This window comes from Trifolium pratense, linkage group LG6 (assembly GCF_020283565.1).
Source record: "Trifolium pratense cultivar HEN17-A07 linkage group LG6, ARS_RC_1.1, whole genome shotgun sequence".
In the NCBI taxonomy this organism is placed as follows: Eukaryota; Viridiplantae; Streptophyta; class Magnoliopsida; order Fabales; family Fabaceae; genus Trifolium; species Trifolium pratense.
Genome location: NC_060064.1, coordinates 9,750,332 through 9,771,525, shown reverse-complemented (window position 1 = coordinate 9,771,525; position 21,194 = coordinate 9,750,332). Strand labels below are relative to the sequence as shown.

Genomic DNA, 21,194 nt, shown 5'->3' with positions numbered 1-21,194 from the left:
ATCTGGTTCGGGAGTCAATTTTAGTATCAAATGATTCTAGCTCCCTCTCAATTTATTTACTGTATTTTGGTTAAGTAGAGTATACTCAATTCAATTTAATTGTGGCAACTAGTAACATAATATTTAATGGTAACTAGTAACAGTAACACAATACCGTATTATTAATTGCTATAAAAGACAAACATTGAAAATACCCGTTTTTATGTGGTGTATGAGTACTAATCAGAGTCTTTCCAGTTTCCACCAGTAAAACAAAAAAATGTAAAAATTTATTGCATCTGTAGAATTGGAGAAGAACACGCCGAATGTACTATCAGACAAAAATAATCCACTGTAACCTTACCAGCCATAAAAAACAATCAAACGGTCAAAACATCTCCTCCCACAAAGATAAACCATACAGCAGATAAAATCAGATAACAAATCTGATAAACAATCCAATAACAACAACCTCATGCGAAACACCGAATCATTTATTACCCAAACACGCGAAATTCGCACAGTACTTTTTTCGACAGTGCCGCGAGAATGGGAGATCGAAAAAACGTGAAGCGGGAACGTGAAAAGAAAAAAAACGAAAAAAACAAAATGAAAATAAATAGTACGAAAAATTAATCCCGAAAAATTCGGCAATGGCGCTTCACCCTTCAACAACACCTTGATATTGGAGCTATTAATATTATTTGCATCATCATCATCACTTAAACTTTGTTCTTTTCATTTCTCACTCTCTCTTTCCCTTTCTCTCTCTCTCTCTTGAAACCCTAGAAGCAAACCTTTCAGAATTCCTTTTCCGTTGTAAATCTTCAATCTCAAATCTGAAGCGTTTTTTTCATCTTTGATTTTCGTTTTTCGTTAGCATTTTCTTAATCGGTTTGATTTTTTATTTTCGTAATCGTTATTTGCAGTTTCGAATGGTTGCGTCTTCGGAGATTCGCGATTCTGTTGCTAATGTTGACTGTGGTGGTGGTGGTGGTGTTGTTCCGAAGGTTTCCGGGAAGAATGAGGTTAGCTCAACGGTGAAGATAAAGGTGAAATTTAGTGGAAATAAAACCGATTCGACGGAAACTTTACCAATGCAGAATCGAAGATCGAGCTCGAGAATCCAAGCTCAGCTGAAAGAAGCTGAGGAGAAACAGCGTCGCCGGAGAGCTGAAGGTTTAGCTGATGAAGAAAAACCTGTTGAGGTTGAGACTCCGCCGAGGTCGAAAAAGCGCGTTAAGAAAAGTACCGGCGAGGTGACTGTTACGAAAAGTCCAGGCGAGGTGAGTGTGAGTAAGGAAGGTGTTTCCGAGAACAAGACGACGAAGAAGGATGAGGTTGTTTTGGAGAAAGAGACGAAGAAGAAGGAGAAGAAATCTGCATCGTGTGTGAAACGTGAGCTGATGGAAGTTCGTCATCAGAAGATAACGGCGGAGTCGGAAAATGCGGTTGCTGAAAACGCAGCTGGTGGTGCATTAGGTGAGAAGAGCTTAACTGCTAAGGTGAAGGAGACGATTAGGGTATTTAATAAACACTATCTTCATTTGGTTCAGGTTAGTTACTTATCTGCTTTAGGGTTTTCTATTGTTGATATAGGACCTGTTTGGATAAAAGATAAAGTGATTATGATTTGCTATTCTATTCCTATAACAAAAGATAGAATAAACAACTTATGATATAGTTGTGTGTTATTTATCTTTGGAATGTACAGGAGGAGGAAGAGAGGGTTGCTAAAGCGAAAGCAGAAGCTGAGAAAAAATGTGCTGGGAAGAAATCTGCTAAAAAATCTCCCAAGAAGAAATCTACTAAAAATTCTCCGGAGAAAAAATCTCCTAAAAAATCTCCTGAGAAGAAATCAGCTAAGGTAAAACTCTTTGCAGCTGGAGGGAGTGTAGAAGCTGTTGATTTTGTTATTAGTGTTTTTCAATGTCACGCATTATACACTCTTTGCATGCTGAAGATTAAGCCTGAGAAGATGCTTAGTGATTATTATTTTTTTGTTTAAATTAATTGTTTTGCTGAAGTTTATGTTTTAATCTGTGCAGAACAACACTGAACCTAAAGAAAAAAAACATGCAGCCAAGCGACCTGATCTGAAGGCCTTAACAAAGGCAAGTGAAAACTGGCCGGTTTATTTTGAGTTTGGCAGAATCTTGACTATGAGACTCCTGATATTTTTCTAGCTGATGATCTAATATGTGATTTTGCTTTCTTTATATTGTTAGTAGCTTTTGCTAACAGCTAACTTGCTAAGAGTCTACATTCTTCATATTTTTATCTTTAGTTTTTTTAATTTAGCCTTTCTAATAATAATAATAATAATAATAATAATTGATGTATAAATTTTTGTTAGTTATGAGCCATCTCTTTGAAACAATTTAATGGATTATTTTCAGTTCTAAGATACAATATCTAATAAGAACTATGAGTAATGTTGTTTTATTGATAATGTATGCAATATCAAATTTATTTATTTTAATATGATATTTTGTCTTAATTTTATGCCTGTTGGCTGCTTTGGTTACAATTGATATTGGGTGAATGTATTTGTTAATGCTCAATCAAGAAGTTGGCAAAGAAGTATTATTTTGTCAAAATAAGCTTAGCCAAAATCTACGTTTATTTGGTTGTATCTACCCTTGTTTTCTTTTTAACACTGTCTTAATATTGGAGGTATGACAGATGTTGAAGAATAACGAGATACTGTATCCTGAGAAGAGAATTGGCCATATTCCAGGTTGGTAGGTTCATCTTTGCTGCATTTAATTTAATGTTGACATTTTATAATGTAATAGACAAGATATACTTGTTGTCTCTCAACCGTCAACACTGATACTACATCTCTTATAATTAGATTATGTTTCAACAATAATTATTGTTCCATTTATTCTTATATAATGTTTTTTAATTTTCTCTTAATTGAAGGTATTGAGGTTGGCTATCAGTTTTATTCTCGTGCTGAAATGGTTGCAGTTGGTTTTCATAGCCACTGGTTAAACGGTATTGATTATATGGGCCAAAGTTATACCAAAGTGGTAATACAACTTCTCTTTGTCTTGTTTTTACATATTAGTCTAATTTTGAATATAATTACTAACAGGTTTTAGGTTTTTAACTATAATGTTCCTTATAAACCTCCTACTATTTTCCTCTATTCTCTATGGTTGTTGCAGTACAACGACTACCAATTCCCAATTGCTGTGGCCATTGTTTTGTCAGGCATGTATGAGGATGATCTTGATAATGCCGAGGATGTTGTGTACACTGGTCAAGGTGGGCATAATCTGACTGGTGATAAGCGTCAAATGCGAGATCAAAAATTGGAGCGGGGAAATTTAGCACTCAAGGTTTGCATTTTAATTGTAATAGTAATTTCTTTTTTCTTCTTAGTGTTATAATTGATGCTTAGTTATGCTATTTACAACATCAACACTCAGCTTGGTTTTAGAGGGAAAGAAGTGAGAAGAACTAGCTGTGCTGTCACTGGAAGCAACCACTTTTTGTGTCTTCCCCAATTGATTTTGTTAATAGTAGTTAAACACAACATTGTTTTATTCCCATTAACACCCTGCATGACCCTGTGGTCCTGCTCACCACTTGCCTTCCTATCCTCGCCAGCAGCGACTCTCGTCCACACCCTTATGTCTCCCTCCCTGCCCTAGATACCCACTGGTCTGGCTGCGGTTATGAGCCCAAACCAGCTGTGCTCTCACTGGAAGCAACCACTTCTAATATCACAGTCGTCTTCCAGTGCAATGTCTCCAACACTTCATCCCCTGTAAGTGTAACAGTAACCTGTGTAAGGTTTCATAGTTCCTTGGGGTTGTAGAGAAATGAAGGGTAACAAGTGAAATCAATGAAACCAGAGCCCATTCTCCATAGACTCCTTACAATCAAGCTAAGATTGAAAAACTAGTTCGTCCTGTTAGGTGCTATTTCGCTCTTTCCAGTGTTTCTTTCATAAACCAGACAAGGAAGTTTTCCTTTCTCCTGTTTCTTCAGTCCAAATAAGTGCAACCTAGATATCTTAAAAGATTGAAATTATGGATTATCTTTTGTGGAAGATTCATGCCATTGTGGACAATAATGTCTGCAATGCTTGTGCCATTTGTTTACACTTTTAAAGAAAGTGATTTTGAATGTATATAAAAATTGCAATTGCCTTGAGTTTTTTAAGACAATCATTTTTTGTTTTGTTACAATTTCAAAAAACAATTATTATTTTAGAAGGCAATTAAAAAATTATAACTTTTGTTCAGAAGTTACTTTGTTTCTCAAAATAATGTTAAAGACTGTTTTCTAGATTTTATTTCAAACGATCAAGAAATCATCGTTTTGAAACAAATGCCCTCATCAATCATCATCTGAGAGGGTGTCTGCTGTTTAGTTGACGTGTTAAAACATCATGGAATAGAACACAGTTCCATTCTTTCATTTCTTTGATTCTTATTAGAAGCATAACAAAGCATGAGTTAAAACAAGTGGTGCATTTTGGGTTGTACTTGAAGAGATTGTAACAAGATTTATTCTATCTGTGCCAAATGCTACCAACAATTCATAAATTAGATTCTAGAACAAATTTAATCAATCCTTATTCAGTTTAATACACAAGCAGAAATAAGCAGCCAATGAACCTTACTTTTGTATTCTCATATGTATGTTTTAGTAGTACAACTCCTTTATAAACCATTGTACTCTATTTGGTGCACAAAGGCATGTCTAACATGATTTGTGCTCAAGTGTAGAACTGCTCGGAGCAGAGCGTACCAGTTAGGGTGATTCGAGGTCATGACTCTACTAGCAGTTACACTCGGAAAGTGTATACATATGATGGCCTGTACAAGGTGAGCTCTTTGAAAACTTAAAGTATGTTTCCAAATAGTAATGGTAATTGGATTTATACTTTGGCAATTGTATTTGTGAATAAAGACAGATGAAAATATCAAATTTCAATATTTTAAATATGGTTTCTATTGTTGCAATATTTAACAAAATATATGCGCTCTTCGTCTTACACATTTTTTTTACTGTACTTGTTTTGTGTTTATATTTGTAATTTGACACCTCTGTAAAGTGAGTGGGTATACTTTTTAGTTTTAAAGGGTTTGATGAATTGTTGATTGAAAATTGAAGGCCATACTCATGATAATTACATGCACATGTATTATTATTACTCTGTTTCTATTTGGCTTTTTGCACATAGCAATACAACCAATAAATTCTACTATTTTTATACCATTATTTATCTTTTCCTATAATACTCTTAATTATTTATTATTTCATTTCATCTATTTTTCTCTTTAATTAATAATTAAGGGTATTACTGACAACTCAATAATTAATATTGCATTGAACTTTGAAAATGATAAATAAATAAATAAGAAACACATTTTTCTTACAAATGTGACAATTAAAAAAGAACAATTGGATTAAGTTTTTTAACTTCACTCCTTTAATTATCTAATCAAAAACAATAATTCCACACTTTACTTTAAATGTATTGTGCTGGTTTTGCAGGTTGTCAATTATTGGGCGGAGAAGGGAATATCGGGCTTCACTGTTTATAAGTTTCGGCTTAGGAGGATTGATGGACAGCCTACATTAACAACACAACAGGTATATTATAATTTTTCTAGCCCCATCTATGAATTGTTGTGTATTTCAAATGGTGGTTCCTGCTGTGTTTTGTTGTGAAATTTTTTCAAGGTTATATTAGACTTTGTCTTCCCCTCCATATCCTCATTCATATCCACAACAACAAACTATTGGTGGGGTGGTGTTTGGAAATCTAGTGGTCTTGATGTTTAGATTTTGGTTCTCTAGGTTTTGCTAGAGTGGGTATTGGGTGCTGAGAATGATGATGTGGTGGAGTCTTTCAAAGGGGAGGGAGAAGAATAAAGAGAATGAGGGTGTAGTTTAAGAGGAAGAAACTAGGTGTTGTTTTAGGTTCGTCGGGAGCAAGTTCCAAATTTGATATCCCATTCAGCGGCACTAATACTCATTAGAGAACCATAAAGTCAATTTTGTTTTTTAAACTATTTATTTTACAATATTTTTATTAAAAATAAAATTTACTTATATAATAATACTAAAATGGCAATTCTCAGATTAGTTAGTTAGTTCTCAGATTTGGCATGAGATAGATTAGTTAGTTCTCAGATTTGGCATACACATTGCAAATCTCTTTGTCTTGATTTCCAGCGACGGTCATGTTTCACCTGTATAATTTTGGTTGGTTTTGTTTCTTAAGAAGTGTTCTTTGAAAAAATTTAGCATATTTTCCTTTGGTGACAGGTTTATTTCACATGTGGGCGTGTACCTCAGACTGTAGCAGAAATAAGAGGGTAATTAAAAGTAATTCTGTAAATGGAATATTAAACGTGTTATCCAGAATACATTTTCCTTACATCCTTGTTATACTTTGCTTAGGTTGGTATGTGAGGATATCACTGAAGGTCAGGAAGATGTGCCCATCCCAGTTACAAATTTGGTTGATGACTCCCCTGTTCCACCCATAGGCAAGTTGTGCTAATGGTTTTTGTTTGATTCCTCTTTCTTCTTTTTTTTTAAAAAAAATGGGGAGCCTGTATTTTTATACACGCTGGTTCTTTGCTTCATTTAAAAAACTTCAGAGTTCAGGCGTGAGTTATAACTGTTATGTTTAAGTGGTGGATATATATTTACTGTGTTTGCTCATTAACTGTTAGTTTTGATTCTATTCCAACCACTTAAAACTCGCTTAACCTTTTCCTTATACACCCCTCATGTCTTGTAATATTGTTCTTGGTGCATGAATACTATAGCGGGTGATCTAGTTTTTTTAGGATAGACTCTAATACCATATCATATTTTAGACTTGACAGTCCTAGAAAATTACTCTCTTCTATCTCATATATAAGCAACAATTCACTCTTTTTGTTCATTGAATAACTGATGTATCTAGTCTATAGACTAGATACATCAGTTATTCAATGAATCTATAAAGTGAATTATTGCTTATATCAGACTGGAGGGAGTAGTTTGTAAGGTGACATCCACCTTTTGCTTCATAAACTATCCAATGTGGAACTCTTGAACACCCCCTCATTCCTTGGATTAGACATCTAAAGTGTGATCTAGGTGACCTGATTACTGGTGTCTCAACTTATGTAGACTAGACTTGAATACCATCTTAGAATTTAAGTTGAGCCCAAAATGTAAAAGTAAATCTTTTCAGTGTTTCATTACTACCCATTCCTTATATGTATTATCCTTTTTCAACAAATTCATGTTGCGATCATTAACTAATTATACTTTGGGATGATATTTTAATATTATATAGGTTTCAAATATTTAAAGTCTCTGAAGGTTGCAAAAAATGTTAAGATTCCTGCAAATGCCTCTGGGTGCAATTGCAAAGGCATGTGTATTGATCCAAGAACTTGTGAATGTGCAAAGCGCAATGGCTCTGAATTCCCCTATGTATCCAGGGATGGTGGCAGGTTATAAACTCTGTTGAAATGCTTTTTAAATCATGTCTGCTGCAATGTGAAATGCCGTTTAAATCATGTCTGCTTAAATCTATTGACAGATTAATTGAAGCTAAAGATGTTGTGTTTGAATGTGGTCCCAATTGTGGTTGTGATCCTGGTTGTGTGAACCGAACTTCTCAAAGAGGACTTCGATATCGTCTTGAGGTTGTATAATGTATTGATTTTCTTACATATTTTGAATATTGATAATAAATAGATTCTTGATTTTGAGTATTCAATCAAATTATTGCATAGGTTTTCCGTACTGCAAAGAAAGGATGGGCTGTTAGATCTTGGGATTTTATACCTTCTGGTGCACCAATTTGTGAGTACACAGGAGTACTTGGTAGGGCAGATGATGTAGACAGTGTGTTGGAAAACAACTACATTTTTGAGATAGATTGCTTGCAAACAATCAAGGGACTTGGTGTAAGAGAGGTACTGATTTCTATAAAACCTTAAGTAGTTCGATTTTGTCAGATGTTTCATTTCTGTGTTAAGAATTTGCCTTGTCAATCTGGTTATTTTAATTTTGACAGAGGCGGTCACAAAATGTAGCATATGCTGCAAATCTGTTGGACAACTATGATGGCCAAGATTCTGAAGCACCAGAGTTTTGTATTGATGCGGGATCCACTGGAAATATTGCTAGGTTTATAAACCATTGTTGTGAGCCTAATTTGTTTGTACAATGTGTTTTGAGCACACACCATGATTTGCGATTGGCTCGAGTTATGCTGTTTGCTGCTGACAACATTCCCCCTTTACAGGTAACTCATTTTATATAGTCTAATTTATGATTTTTTATCCTTAATCTTTTTGTCCATTGCTCATTTTCTTCCATTTATCTTCTAAAAGAATAGTTTTAGTCCTTTATATTATATATATAAGTTATGCATGAGTTCTTTAGGTCTTACCCAACATTATGTATGTGCTGTAAGGTATAGAAACAAGTCATGTAGTACAAGATATGTTCTAACCTAAGACCAAAAAAACTCATTTGCGAGTTCCAAGGGCGGAACTTCTCCAGGGCAGGGATGTTCCATGGCACCCCTCAAAATTTTATTTTTTTAGTAGATACTAGTCCCACACCCGTGCTATGCACAGGTATTATGTGTTATTTTATATTATAATGTTGAAAAATTATTCGTATAAATTGTAACAATAAGTGTTGTGAAAATGAAAATAATAATAATAATAATAATAATAATAATAATAATAATAATAATAATAATAATAATAATAATAATAATAAAGTGATGTACTTATCACTTCCTCCAACCAATATATTGTCAACAATCCTTCGTCAACCAATTTTTTTATCTTTGAAACCAAACTATTTCCCAAAGTAGCAAGAATCTTATCACATTGGATGATCAAAGTAAAAAAAAAAAAGAAAAAGTCAATAAAAAAAACATCAATAGAGATTTTGTGAAAATGTGAGAAATATATCAAAATAGTACATCACCTTTTCATCAACAAACAACATATTCATAGACGTAACCTCAGTTTGGTTTGTATTTGTCTGTTACATTCCACACATGAACAATTCGAACTTTCAACTTTAGATTTGCTTTTCCAGCTACTATAGCAGACACGTGAGGGTAGATAGGAGCTATGGTTTGAAAGAGTAATTTGTTTTAACTAAAAACTAATCTCAATAGAAATGTAATTAAGTCAATAATGTATACACTCTTCGTATTTTTTTGTGTGACTAAATTATAAACTCTTTGTTGTTTCTATGAAAACGGTTGACATTTAAATGGGATAAATGTTGAAAGAGAATCCAACTATGTTCATCTTCATTGTCACTAAGGAATGTTATAGTAATATAGAAAAGTGTAACATCTTGTGACATCAATTTTTGGATAATTGGAGAGGTATAATTCAATAATAATGTAGAAAACTGTAACATCTTGTGACATCAATTTTTGGATAATTGGAGAAGCATAATTTTTTATTATTTATTATGAGATTGATATAATATAAAAAAAAATAGAGATGAGAATGATATAATGTAACAAAGTGATGTGGCATTATTGTGTGATTTAATTAGATGTAAGTGGATGATGTGGATTAGGGTTAAGATGGATAGTAGGATAACTATCTAGGAATTATATATATAGATATGCAAATTTGTTACTTTACATTAAATGTTACTCCATCCGTCCCAAATTGAGTGATACAGTTGACTGTAGTGCACTATTCACACATTGCTTTGACCATATTTTTTACTAACAAACAAAAATAAATATTAGCTTATAAGATGTTGTTGGATTCATCTCGATGAGTATTTTCAAAATATCAAATTTTCATAATTTTTACTATTATACAATTAAAAATATTAATTACAAATATGGCCCCATCTAAACTTTCTGTCATGATCTGCCACTGGCGAGTTCAATATAAGATGGAAATGTGTTTTCTGCATATGAAAAGAGGTGGCTAGTACTGGTTGTTTGTATTATTATTTTTTGGCAAATGTCTTAAATCTGTTTTTGCTTGCTTGCAGGAGCTGACATATGACTATGGCTATGCCCTTGACAGTGTCTTGGACTCTGATGGGAAGGTAAAGCAAATGGCATGCTATTGTGGAGCTTCCGGCTGCAGGAAGCGGATGTTCTAAATCTCTCGCCCCTTCTGGAGATATGAGTAGTAGGTATATTCTGTCAAGAAAAAAAGTAGTAGGTCCTTCCTTTAACAATTATTAGAGCATCGTTTTGTGTCAATCAACCCAAGGTCCTCCTAAAACTTCAAGTTAATAGTGCTCTTGTTAATACCAGGTTGACTTGCAGTATTTATTGGGCTATAGAAATGAAATTGTAATTTTTCTATGTAAATTCAACAGCCCTGATTTTGAACTGCTCAAGTTTATTATTTGGGTGCAGCAATTGAACAGTACCCAAGGGAAGCAAATCTCATTAGTTAAGCTAGAATATAAGAATTATTACTCCAGTTTGAGTATTCTATAAATTAATTTACATTTACATATAGGCTCTCAGTGATACCAGAGAAGCTAACGGGTTGTGAAATGAGTGAATACCCAAAATCGTCCATGAAATTTGGCACTTCAATCAATTTAATCTGTGTTGAATCCTATTAAAATAGTGATTGATTTTACCAAACGTTGGTCTGTTTGGCCACTGTTAGTTTTATTTTGTTAACGAAATTAGTTGTGCGCCAATGTGTCTATAAACCTTTATGGCCCGTTTGGTGCGCAGGATAGCGTAGTGACAGGATAGGATATAAAACAGGATAAGGATAGGATAGGATAACAGTAGGATAACAGTTATACTCAGTTATCATATCCTATGTTTGGTGCACACAGGATAACAAACATGATAACTATTATATTTTGTTTTTAATACGTATTTTCTCATAATAATATGATAAGATATATAACATATTTAATTGACAAAATTACTCTTGTAAAACAATTGTTATTTTTTTAAAATTATTTTGTAATACTTTGAATTTTATAAATAAAAATATAAATAAGTAATCAAATAACTTTATATAATTTAAAATAAAAATCACGAGAAAATAATCAAGTTTAATTTTTTATATAAATCATGATCAAATAAATAACTCAATAATATATGCATGTTAGATAAGACAAATAAATATATGATATATCTCATACGTAAATAATAAAACTACTATTACAAAAGAATTATATTTAATTTTTTATAAAATTTAAATTAATATCCCTATTTGTCAATTTTTTAATAATCATTTTACTTTAAAATATTGTAATTTTAGTAAAATTTTGATTTTTTAGAATATATAAATTACAAAATTACCCTTGTGAGAAAATCACATATATATTTAAAAATTATTTTATTATTTATATTTTATTAATTTTATTTTATGTATTTTAAAATATATTTTATAAAATAAATCAGTAATTATTTTTTTCTTCTTATCCTATCCTGCTGGTAACCCAGCTCAAATTCAGGATAAAAATTATAACTAGAGAGACAGGATATGATAAGCTTAAGGATTAACTTATCATATCCTGTTGTATCACCAAACACTGGATTGCGACAGGATATGATACAGTTATCCTATCCTGTCTCTTATCATGTGCACCAAACGGGCCCTTGGTGTCATTGATGTCATGGTACACACTACACGGTGAAATACCGACACTTCTCGAGTCAGTCGCTGATTTTAGCATATATATATATATATATATTTGTACAACTAATGAAAAAAAAAGACCAGTTAGATTTTTTTTCTTAATGTGAATTTAAAAGCTATTCCTTCTGTTTTCGTACAAGTGTCTAGTTAGAATGATAACACAAAATTAAGAAAATAGATTTTTGTATCTCATTTTCCTATATCATTCACCAAAAAAAATTTATTTTTTTCACTCTTTTAAATAAATTTATTGTTATTAAAAAAAATTGTTTCTCTTATAACAATCCATTGTTAGTTTCAATGAATCATTATAGGTAATAAACTCTGTTTAAATCTGAATATAATAAGGAAGCAACAAACTTTCCTATCGTAAAAAAAAGGAACAAACTTTCTTTAAAAAAAAAAAAAAACTTTAGTTTTTCAAATATATATAAAAAAATATATTGAAAAAGATAACAATAATTGACAAATTGTATCCTTAAAACACAAATTGGACAATTTATTAGAAATGCTAAATATGATAGAACTAAACACTTATATGAAAATGGAGGGAGTATAAGTTTAAAGTTTGAAATCGTCAAATATCTTTGTGATTTTTATGACTTATATTTTTATATCCAATATATATTAAAAAAAAATTGTGACCCCCAACCTATTTTTTATGGTTCCACCACTAATTGTTGGGTAATGAGAAAAACTCAAAAGATTATTGACATTGGTTCAAAAGCAATCATGGAAATTTTTTGACACAAGTATTAAATACCTAAAGTAATGTCTTTGAGTCATCTTATTTACATGTTGCTCAATATTCATTTTTTCAAACAACGTAAGATTTTAAGTCACTTGCTACTCTAGTCTAAAAAATAAGAGTTGAAAGATGATGAAGACGACTTTATGTGCAATAACAAAAATGTCAAAGATTTAAAATTTGAAAACATTGAGGGTAACGTAGTTTTTATTTCATGCTTGTGTGGTGTGTTTTGATCTGTGGTGTATGTAACACCAACATTTTTCTTCATTGATTTATTGATGAAAATAATAAAAACAAGAAAAGCAACCAACCAATTACATCTCCACCTAATGATGTCAGAGGCATTTGCCAAATCTTTATCGCGAGGCAGTCCATGCCAGCACCAAATTTTAACAATCAATCACCATGCAAAGGATGAGTGAAAGAGGTTGATCAAGAGAGATTCATACACTTTCGAATGATCCAAAGCAGGGACATAAGTAGACCGTTCATGGTTCAGTTCAGACAGAAAACTGAACCAAGTCATATTATATTATCGATTTAGAAGAATTGAACCGAACTGTTATAGTCTTCCTCCGAAGAACTAAATTAATGGTTCAATTAATTGATTCGTAATTTTGAACTGAGCCGAATCGAACCGTTGTGATAAAAAATTTCTAGAACCATATACTATATTTTTTTGGTGAACGGAACTATTGTACCCTTTCTGAATCAAATTTCTTCCTTTACTATTTCTTATATGCACTACAACATCAACACCTCCACCTTTATTATCTTTGTCTGTCATGTCAAATTTCAAACTGGTTTGAGGATGAGGAACCATAACAAACAAATCTCAAACCACATAGTTCTTTTTTTTTTTTTTTTTTTTTTTTAGGATTGAATTTCTCTAATTTTATCAATTTTCTAGAATCCACGTTTGATAAGGTTTTTTTTTTGTTCTTTTTTTCTCTCAGTTGAAATGGAAAAGAGAATCTCTGAAATTGATTTTTTATCTGTCTTTGTTTTGTTTGTGTTGTTTCTCTTTGATTTTTTTTTTAAAAAAAAATGGGAAATGAGCTTAATAGATTTTTGGAAGAATTTTTTTTGAATTTTTCTTTAACATGTGCAGTTTGGTTACTAACAGTTCGGTTTGGTTAACCAAAGTTCAGTTCTGGTTAGAGAACTGTGCTTGAACAATAGGTTCGGTTCACAAACTGCTATAATGATTCAGTTAATTTCGGTTCGGTTGTTTGATTCAGTTCGGAGTTATTTTTGAACACTCCTAGGCACAAGGATGAAAATTCTGAGGTAATGAGAACCAAGTCTAATTCAAAAGTAATGGTTTTTGTCCCCAGTGCCAAGTCATATATGGTGCCCCCGTTCCCGTCGAAACCAGAGGGTTAATATCCAAGAAAAATAGATGTTGCATATGCGCATGAAGATTCAAAGTGCAGCACCAAAAATAAATGTTGCATATGCATACAAGGTATAAGACATGAAATCGCCAAATTTTAACGCAACAATAATTTACACAGAAAATATGCTTTTAAATCTATTATAAGATAAACCAGATGAAAATGGCCATCAGCACAAAAGTAACTTGTCTACCATGTGTTACTTAAACAAACTTAAACAATATCTAAATTCCAAAATCTTCGCTCAAATGATTATGCTAGATTGGTTAATTTTAAGTTTACACCTACAGCAGTTACAGAAACTACATAACTTTCCCAGTTGAAATCCAGGCACATGATGTCTTTCCACAAAAGTTTGAGGGGGAAAAAACTAGAGAAGTCCAATTATAGCAAATTATGCAAGCCCTTGGAAATGAAGGAAATGAAGGAAACCAGAGTCCCATAAGCAAGTTGGAAACTACACTTTGGCGAGGCGAGAATCTCACGGTGGCAGGTGAGCTATGAGTCTGGAACAATTCCAAACATGCTACAAATCTAGGAACTCAATCAACAGTTACATAGCAGGCTCCTCCAAATCATCCTCGGTTTTCTTCCTGTACTTGCGGATCGACTTCTCAGAGGTTTTTTTAGTATCCTCAATGACTTCCTGTTCATCCTCCTCCATTGCACATACATCACTGTTTTCGGTGTCTTCATCTGCCACTATACTAACAGGGAAGGCTTTTTTATTCGCGCCCTCCTTGCCAACATCAATCTTTAGCTTTGACGCTGTTTTGTTCTCTCCCATAGTGACATCACCAGATTTCTTCTTTGGTATAAAGGTAACTGATGGAAGATCATCCAAAGGTTCATCTGTCTGTGATGATGCTTTTGAAGCTTTTATCTGTGCAAGGAAGCTCATGTATGCCTCTTTATTTGCTTTGTCATCCATGTCGGTTGAAGAATCAAATGTATAATGTGTGTATCTTGAAGGATTTCGAATATAATCAGGAACTGCTGAGACAAATTCCTGCAACTTTGATGGCTGGTTTAAAGCTGCATCCTCTTCCATTGAAGAGGTCTTCATGCGAACATCCCTGGTTCCTTCCTTCTCATCACCATCATCAGCAGCATCATCATCATTACCATCTCTATCATCACATTCAGAATCAAACCGAACACGTTTATTGGGCCTAGACTCTGAAGGATTATCTTTACTCTTCAAAATTGATTTTGGGTTAACAGCATCAGCCCCACTACCAGCAATGTCGAGTGTAGATTTCTCAGAGACATGCAAAGTATCAATTGTTTTAGCTGCTTCATCATCTTGCTTCAGCTTAATCCTAGCAGCCATGTGATTAGCTCGTGGGTCTCTCGAAAAACCTCCAAACACACGAGAACTTATCCCAATTCCATCTTCATTTATTTCCCTCATATACAAACGATCCCCTGTGTTCTCTTTGCCAAGAGCCTGTTTGTCATAATGATCTTCCTCATCCTGCATAAAGTGATTCAGTCAAGTTCTTCCTATTTAAATCTCAATCCAAACATAGAGAATTTTAAACTTGCAACAAACAGTAACAACATAAACCACGAAACACAAATTCAAAGCAATCAAAAACCAAAAAGGAATAGGATATATATCTACTACCCTGATTTAGTTCTTTCAAATTTATCATTTCACTTTATTATAGGGTACCGTAAGGGCCCGTTTAGATTAGCTTATTTTTGAGCTTAACTTACTTAAATAAATAAGTTTTTTTATGTATTATTACAAGCTTGTGAAGGTATTTCATGAAAAAAAAAAAAAAAACTTATGAAGATACAATTTTCGTCAGTTAGAACTTATGAATTAACATAAACGCTTATTTATTTGCATAAGCTATGTTTTATAAACTTAAAAATAAGTCAATCCAAACAGGCTGTAAGTGGTTTAAACCACAAAGTCATCAATTTAAATTACAACTAATCACAGTTTTTTTCAATCATCATCAATTAATTTTCTCATCAGCAAGTAATTAATCAGCTATACTACCCTCTAAATTGAAATCTTCGATTTAGACACCACAAATCCATAGTATAGCAACAGTTAAATTGTTGATACAAACACACTTAAACAATATAAAATAATAATCTTTGATGGCTCTAATGAGTTGAGTGAAACTAGTTCAACACCACCACAACAGATACACTCTTCAATTTATTTGTCACAGTAATGTTCCTCTTCTTACACAATGATCAAATTAATAAACTTCAACATATGAAAAAAATTGAATTTAGGTCATCTAATTGATTAAACAAAATTACCCAAATTAAACTTATAGCATAACAATAACAATACTATTGAGTAAAAAAGAATAATAAAAAGATCAATTTTTTAATAATAATAAAGAGGAATGATGATGAATTGGTACCTCAAAATCAAGAGTAGGATCGAGGCCAATAGAAGACCTAATTTCCCACTGTTCATCATTGTAATCGGACGGTTTAGATGGACCAGCGGCGTTTTCATCTTCGTCGAGATCGTTCTCATTCTCAAGCTCAATTTTGACACCGGAAGAAGTTGGGTAGGGTTTTGGTTCGGATTCGGGTTTGGGTTTGGGTTTAGGTTTAGGTCGGTCGTTGTTGTTGATTTCGTCTTCCGAGAGAGACCAAAGAGAAGCAGAAGAAGGTATTGGAAGAGAACCGAAAGCTTTCTCTACTCTCACTCTGAAACTATCTTCCATGGTGTTTTTGATTTTTTGATTTCAAGAATCAGCGAAAGGAATTTAATTTATATGGTTTCTGCAAATTCAAGAGTTAAGAATGCACGAAGGGTATAAGGGTATTATTGGAAACTTGTCTGATAAGTCCAATTCAACTATTGGGCCACTATTGGGCCAAGGCCCATTTCTAGCTGGGTCACCTGATGTTTTCTCTCCCCACCCCCGTGATTCTTTTATACCCCCTGAATTTCCAATTTTACCCTTGCAAAAAACTTCGGTTTATAGAAACCGAAGTTTTTTTTGCCTTGAAAACCGAAATTTACTTTGAATTTGTACTAGAAAAAATTCGGTTTCTGCGAACCGAAGTTTTTTGCAAGGGCAAAATCGGAATATTGGGGGGTATAAAAGAATCACGGGGGGGTGGGGAGAAAAAACATCGGGTCACCTCTTGTCACTGGCTCGTAGGTGGTGGAACCACCACATGTCCACATGGACTCACCCTAGAAGCGTACAGAAGCCGGGACGGTGGACCGTTTTGAACCGTTGGATTGAGAATTTTAGGTAATGTGACTACACTTGTCGAAGAGGGAAATTGCCATAAAGAAGGTTTTAGGACCTCGAAACTTTAACTCTACTTCTATAGAGCCTAATTCAAGGTCTTAGCTGAAATATGCATTGTTCTAAACCCTAAACATCAAACTTATGATGTGTACTTACTTAATCGTTGGACTGTTTGCATGTACATCATCATCTCAAATGCTTGTCAATCGATGGTCGAACTTCAACAACCGATATGATTACTTCTAGTTAGAGATCTCATATCATTTAGAACGATAAATATATAACACACAAAAGAAATATAAATTCCCAGGATCATATTTTACTTTTCAAACAAAAGGAGTACAAATTTTTACCATGACATTTTACTTTTCAATTTTATTATGGAAAATGCTTATTTGCATGGAGAAATGAAAGAAGAAATGCAATAATTCATATGAGTCGTGGATTTATACAACAACCTATCCATGAATTTTGTAAAAGAGAGAGTTATCAGTTTTAACATTTTTTTTAAATGGTTCATATCACAATTCTTGTTTCTCGTTGCTACATGATTCGTACAAAATAGCGTTGTTTCTTTTTTTTTTTCAAGCATAGCATTCTTGTTTTATTAGTTATAGAGACTATTTTATTTACAATTTCATTATTCTTTATTTCGTTCATGTGCGCATCATTGACTTATAGTAAGAAGTAAGAACACGATAATATGCAGGGGACTAGGGGGCGATTTTAAAATTATCCACTTATTCACTTTAAACGATAAAAATAAAATTATAGTCACTACTCACTAGACTATTTACAAAGAAAAATAAAATAAATTATTTTTTTATTTGATTCAATAGTCAAATTTTCAAATATTTAACATAAAAAAAATACTAAATTTTGGTGTTATTACATTTTATTATATTTTAACTTTGTCAAACGCTTAAATTTTTTATTTTTACCATTTTCTGCTTCCCTCCACCCTTCTCCTTCGTTTGATTTTGAAAGCCTTCATAGTTCTCAGACTTAAGAGATTTGAAAATTAAGGTTCATAACTCTATCCATTTAATTATACCAATTTATTTTTGTCCGTCACTTGGTTAAGGACTTGTTCCACAGCCTAGAGAAACTCGGTTTGAGATCCAGCACCCAAAAAAAATAATTTTGATATGTCACCGCTTTTGGTGAAAAAAATATGGATTAAGACTAAAATTTCAAAAGTATGATATTTAGTGACTAACTTTTTTAAATGATTAATTTTTTGAGTGTGATAAAATAAGGAAATTAAATTTATAATATTTTTTCACTAGCAGTATTCGTCCAACTGGATTAACTAATTTGATTCGGGGTCAGTTCTGACATAAAATAGTTCCGACATTTTTTTTCGATTGTAGTTGTTGGGGATCGAACTGTAGTCCTCCCAAATAAATCCAACGCCTTTTCCTTGTGGACTATTATGTGTCAAAATAATCTTAAAAATATCTCTCTAATAATATTTCCGATATGTGTAAAAAAAAAAAATATTTTCAATAGGTCAATGGAATAATTTTCTGAATTAGAATAAAACTATTTTATTGATTGTGTATTAATTAAGGCAATTGTGGGAATAGTAGTACTGATTGATTAAGAAGATAAGATCAAAATCAATTAAGAAGATAAGATCAAAATCAACGAAAATTGAAGTCAATTAGCTATTCAATAATAATCTTTTTTTTTTTGGGCTACAACAATAATAATCTTTCTAATATTGATTTCTTTATTTATAATTTATAGGAAATTTCTATATTTATAATTAAGTATTGATGAGCAAAGAAAAAAGTTTGAATGACGACACGTCATCAAAATGAGTTGAGAGAGTGCCATGTAAGATTATATTTCTTGAGAGGGTGACGCCTATGAAATTGATATGAGAGAAAAACTTTTAAACATACTATAACTAGTATAACTTACCCGTGCATTTGCATGAGTTAATGTTCAATGAAAAATATAAGATCATTTTTGACGCATTAAAAATATGAATTATTAAAATTTTAATATTTTTTATTTTTTAATTATTTGTAAAATTAATTTTATATTTAATGTAATAATTTATTTAAATATGATATATGATAAATGATCGAATTTTGAATATTTAAGAGAGAAATGACGGAATAGAGAGTGATAGTGATACTCGACTCCGCGTTCCCAACTCACATGTTATAACATCATAAAAAAAAATTAAATAATTAAATTCTATATTATTTTGTAGATGAAGGTCAACATACTTTATTTTTATTTTTTTGTTAATATATTATTGTACATTTTATGTTTTATGTAAATCAAGATGTATTTATTATTTTGATAAATTCAATTTCTTTTAGCACATTTTACACTTATTTTGCTATACGAAAAATATAATGAACGAATATACAGATAAACACGGTGAAATGTTTGAATATACAAAAATATATATTCTTTGCTTAATACTTTCATGTAGGTTATTTTTTTTTTATCAATAACCGCCACGTAGTAATATTTTGTTTGGTACAAATCACCATGTATATTTGAATTTGAGTTATTTCCTTTTTAATTTTTAATAAATGCATTAAATACGATTTATAAACAATAATTGAGAAATGATTGAATTTCCAAATTAGCCAAAGGTCAAGTAAAATGTAGGAAATAAATGTTGATTTGGGAAATAATAATTACAATAGATTAAGAGATAAGATCAAAATCAACCAAAATTATGAACATAAACCTTAAGAACGACACGTAAGCAAATGATGTTTGAGAAGATGTCACGTAAATTAAATAAATTTTGGCTAATTAAGAGAATGACATGTAGAAAACTTTCCACGAGAAAAAAACTCTCAAATATATAATATATAGATATCTCCAATTTTTTTTAAACATCCCTGCATTTTAATTTAATCTAAGGACACAATGTATTTATTTGGTGGTTGTTTTTGAGTCTATTTCTTCTAATTAAAAGTTCTCAAGTTTCTCTTGCATAATTTTTATTAAAACTTTAAGATTCTACAATGGTGAACACCTACGTCTTTTTGGAATAGTTTTTTTTAAGAATGAGTTGTCAATTTTATGGATAGGTGTCTCTATGAAACTCAGTCCGATATAATTAATGGTTTGGATTTAAGGAATAAAATAATTGAAATACTCTAATACTCTGTGTGATTGAATTTTAAGGAACAAATCCATGTTTTTCCATAATTGACGGCAAAATCCTATTTTTTTCTCGTTGAAATAAATTAGAGAGCTTTTTTTTTATAGAATTAATGAATAAGAGAATTACTCTTGCCTCTACGTGTCCTCAATATATTATTAAAATGTACTCAAAATAGTGAATATTATCTTTAGGTTCAGTTCATATTAGGATCTTCCTCAATATATTATCTTTCGCTTAAAAATAGCGAATACTTATGTAGAACTAATGATCTAGCGAACTTCTTAATAGATAGCATAATAAGGAATATTATGAAACTTTTACATGATTCTGAAACCAACAAATTAAATGACAAACTCACTACAATAACAATTAAAAATAATATGAAGCAAATTACAAATTATAACAAAACTGTTCTTAATATTGATAACTTTGCAACAAATTCAGAAACACACTATCAACAAAATGACAACAACCCAAAGAGAAAAAAAAATAGAATTTAAAGAAAACTTTTGAAAAAGTCAACCGTGATTCAAAATTGGTGTGAGATGTGTGAGAATCAAGAGCACTATTTATAGCTAAAAATATAAGAGATCAAAATAATTACCCCCAAAATAATTACCCCTTATTTTATGCATGCTGTAAACCTAACAAAGTAATTGTGGATTAATACTCATCAATTTATACAATTGAATTTGAAATTAGAAACAAAATCACACAAATTGAAAGCCACAAATGAACAATAATGTACCATTCAATCACATATTAATTATTTTCGTTTTTTCTTATCTCCATAGGATTATGCCTTATTAATATTATACTATTATAATATTATGATATTATAATATTATAATATGATATTAATTATATTAATTTATTTTATTTTATTTGTTTGAAATGGATACACTTTATGTTATTTACAACATCATTTAAATATTATTGAAAAATAAACATTATTTATAATTTATAGGAAATTTCTATATTTATAATTAAGTATTGATGAGCAAAGAAAAAAGTACAGAA

The 21,194-nt window shown here is 31.6% G+C and overlaps 2 protein-coding genes across 2 annotated transcripts; one reads left to right on the top strand and one right to left on the bottom strand.

The window, feature by feature from the left end:
- Positions 1-251: 251 nt before the first annotated feature.
- Positions 252-10,480, top strand: LOC123888181 (histone-lysine N-methyltransferase, H3 lysine-9 specific SUVH4-like). The gene is made up of 16 exons (XM_045937141.1): positions 252-798; positions 909-1,535; positions 1,694-1,846; positions 2,028-2,093; positions 2,665-2,719; positions 2,908-3,017; positions 3,156-3,329; positions 4,728-4,826; positions 5,500-5,598; positions 6,277-6,326; positions 6,412-6,500; positions 7,304-7,463; positions 7,553-7,658; positions 7,749-7,931; positions 8,033-8,263; positions 10,006-10,480. The coding sequence occupies exons 2-16, from the start codon at positions 915-917 to the stop codon at positions 10,117-10,119; spliced, it is 2,310 nt and encodes a 769-aa protein (XP_045793097.1). The 5' UTR covers positions 252-798; positions 909-914; the 3' UTR covers positions 10,120-10,480.
- Positions 10,481-13,858: 3,378 nt separating this feature from the next.
- On the bottom strand, positions 13,859-16,583 carry LOC123888180 (clumping factor B-like). The gene is made up of 2 exons (XM_045937140.1): positions 16,178-16,583; positions 13,859-15,261 (listed from the first exon to the last, which is right to left on the bottom strand). Exons 1-2 carry the CDS (start codon positions 16,487-16,489, stop codon positions 14,338-14,340), a joined length of 1,236 nt encoding a protein of 411 aa, XP_045793096.1. The 5' UTR covers positions 16,490-16,583; the 3' UTR covers positions 13,859-14,337.
- Positions 16,584-21,194: the final 4,611 nt, after the last annotated feature.

Coding starts and splice junctions, on each gene's coding strand:
- LOC123888181 (XM_045937141.1), top strand. CDS start 915: ATGGTTGCGTCTTCGGAGATTCGCGATTCTGTTGCTAATGTTGACTGT. Junction 3,330..4,727: donor GGGGAAATTTAGCACTCAAG/GTTTGCATTTTA, acceptor GCTCAAGTGTAG/AACTGCTCGGAGCAGAGCGT. Junction 7,659..7,748: donor GACTTCGATATCGTCTTGAG/GTTGTATAATGT, acceptor ATTATTGCATAG/GTTTTCCGTACTGCAAAGAA.
- LOC123888180 (XM_045937140.1), bottom strand. CDS start 16,489: ATGGAAGATAGTTTCAGAGTGAGAGTAGAGAAAGCTTTCGGTTCTCTT. Junction 15,262..16,177: donor ATCCTACTCTTGATTTTGAG/GTACCAATTCAT, acceptor CACTTTATGCAG/GATGAGGAAGATCATTATGA.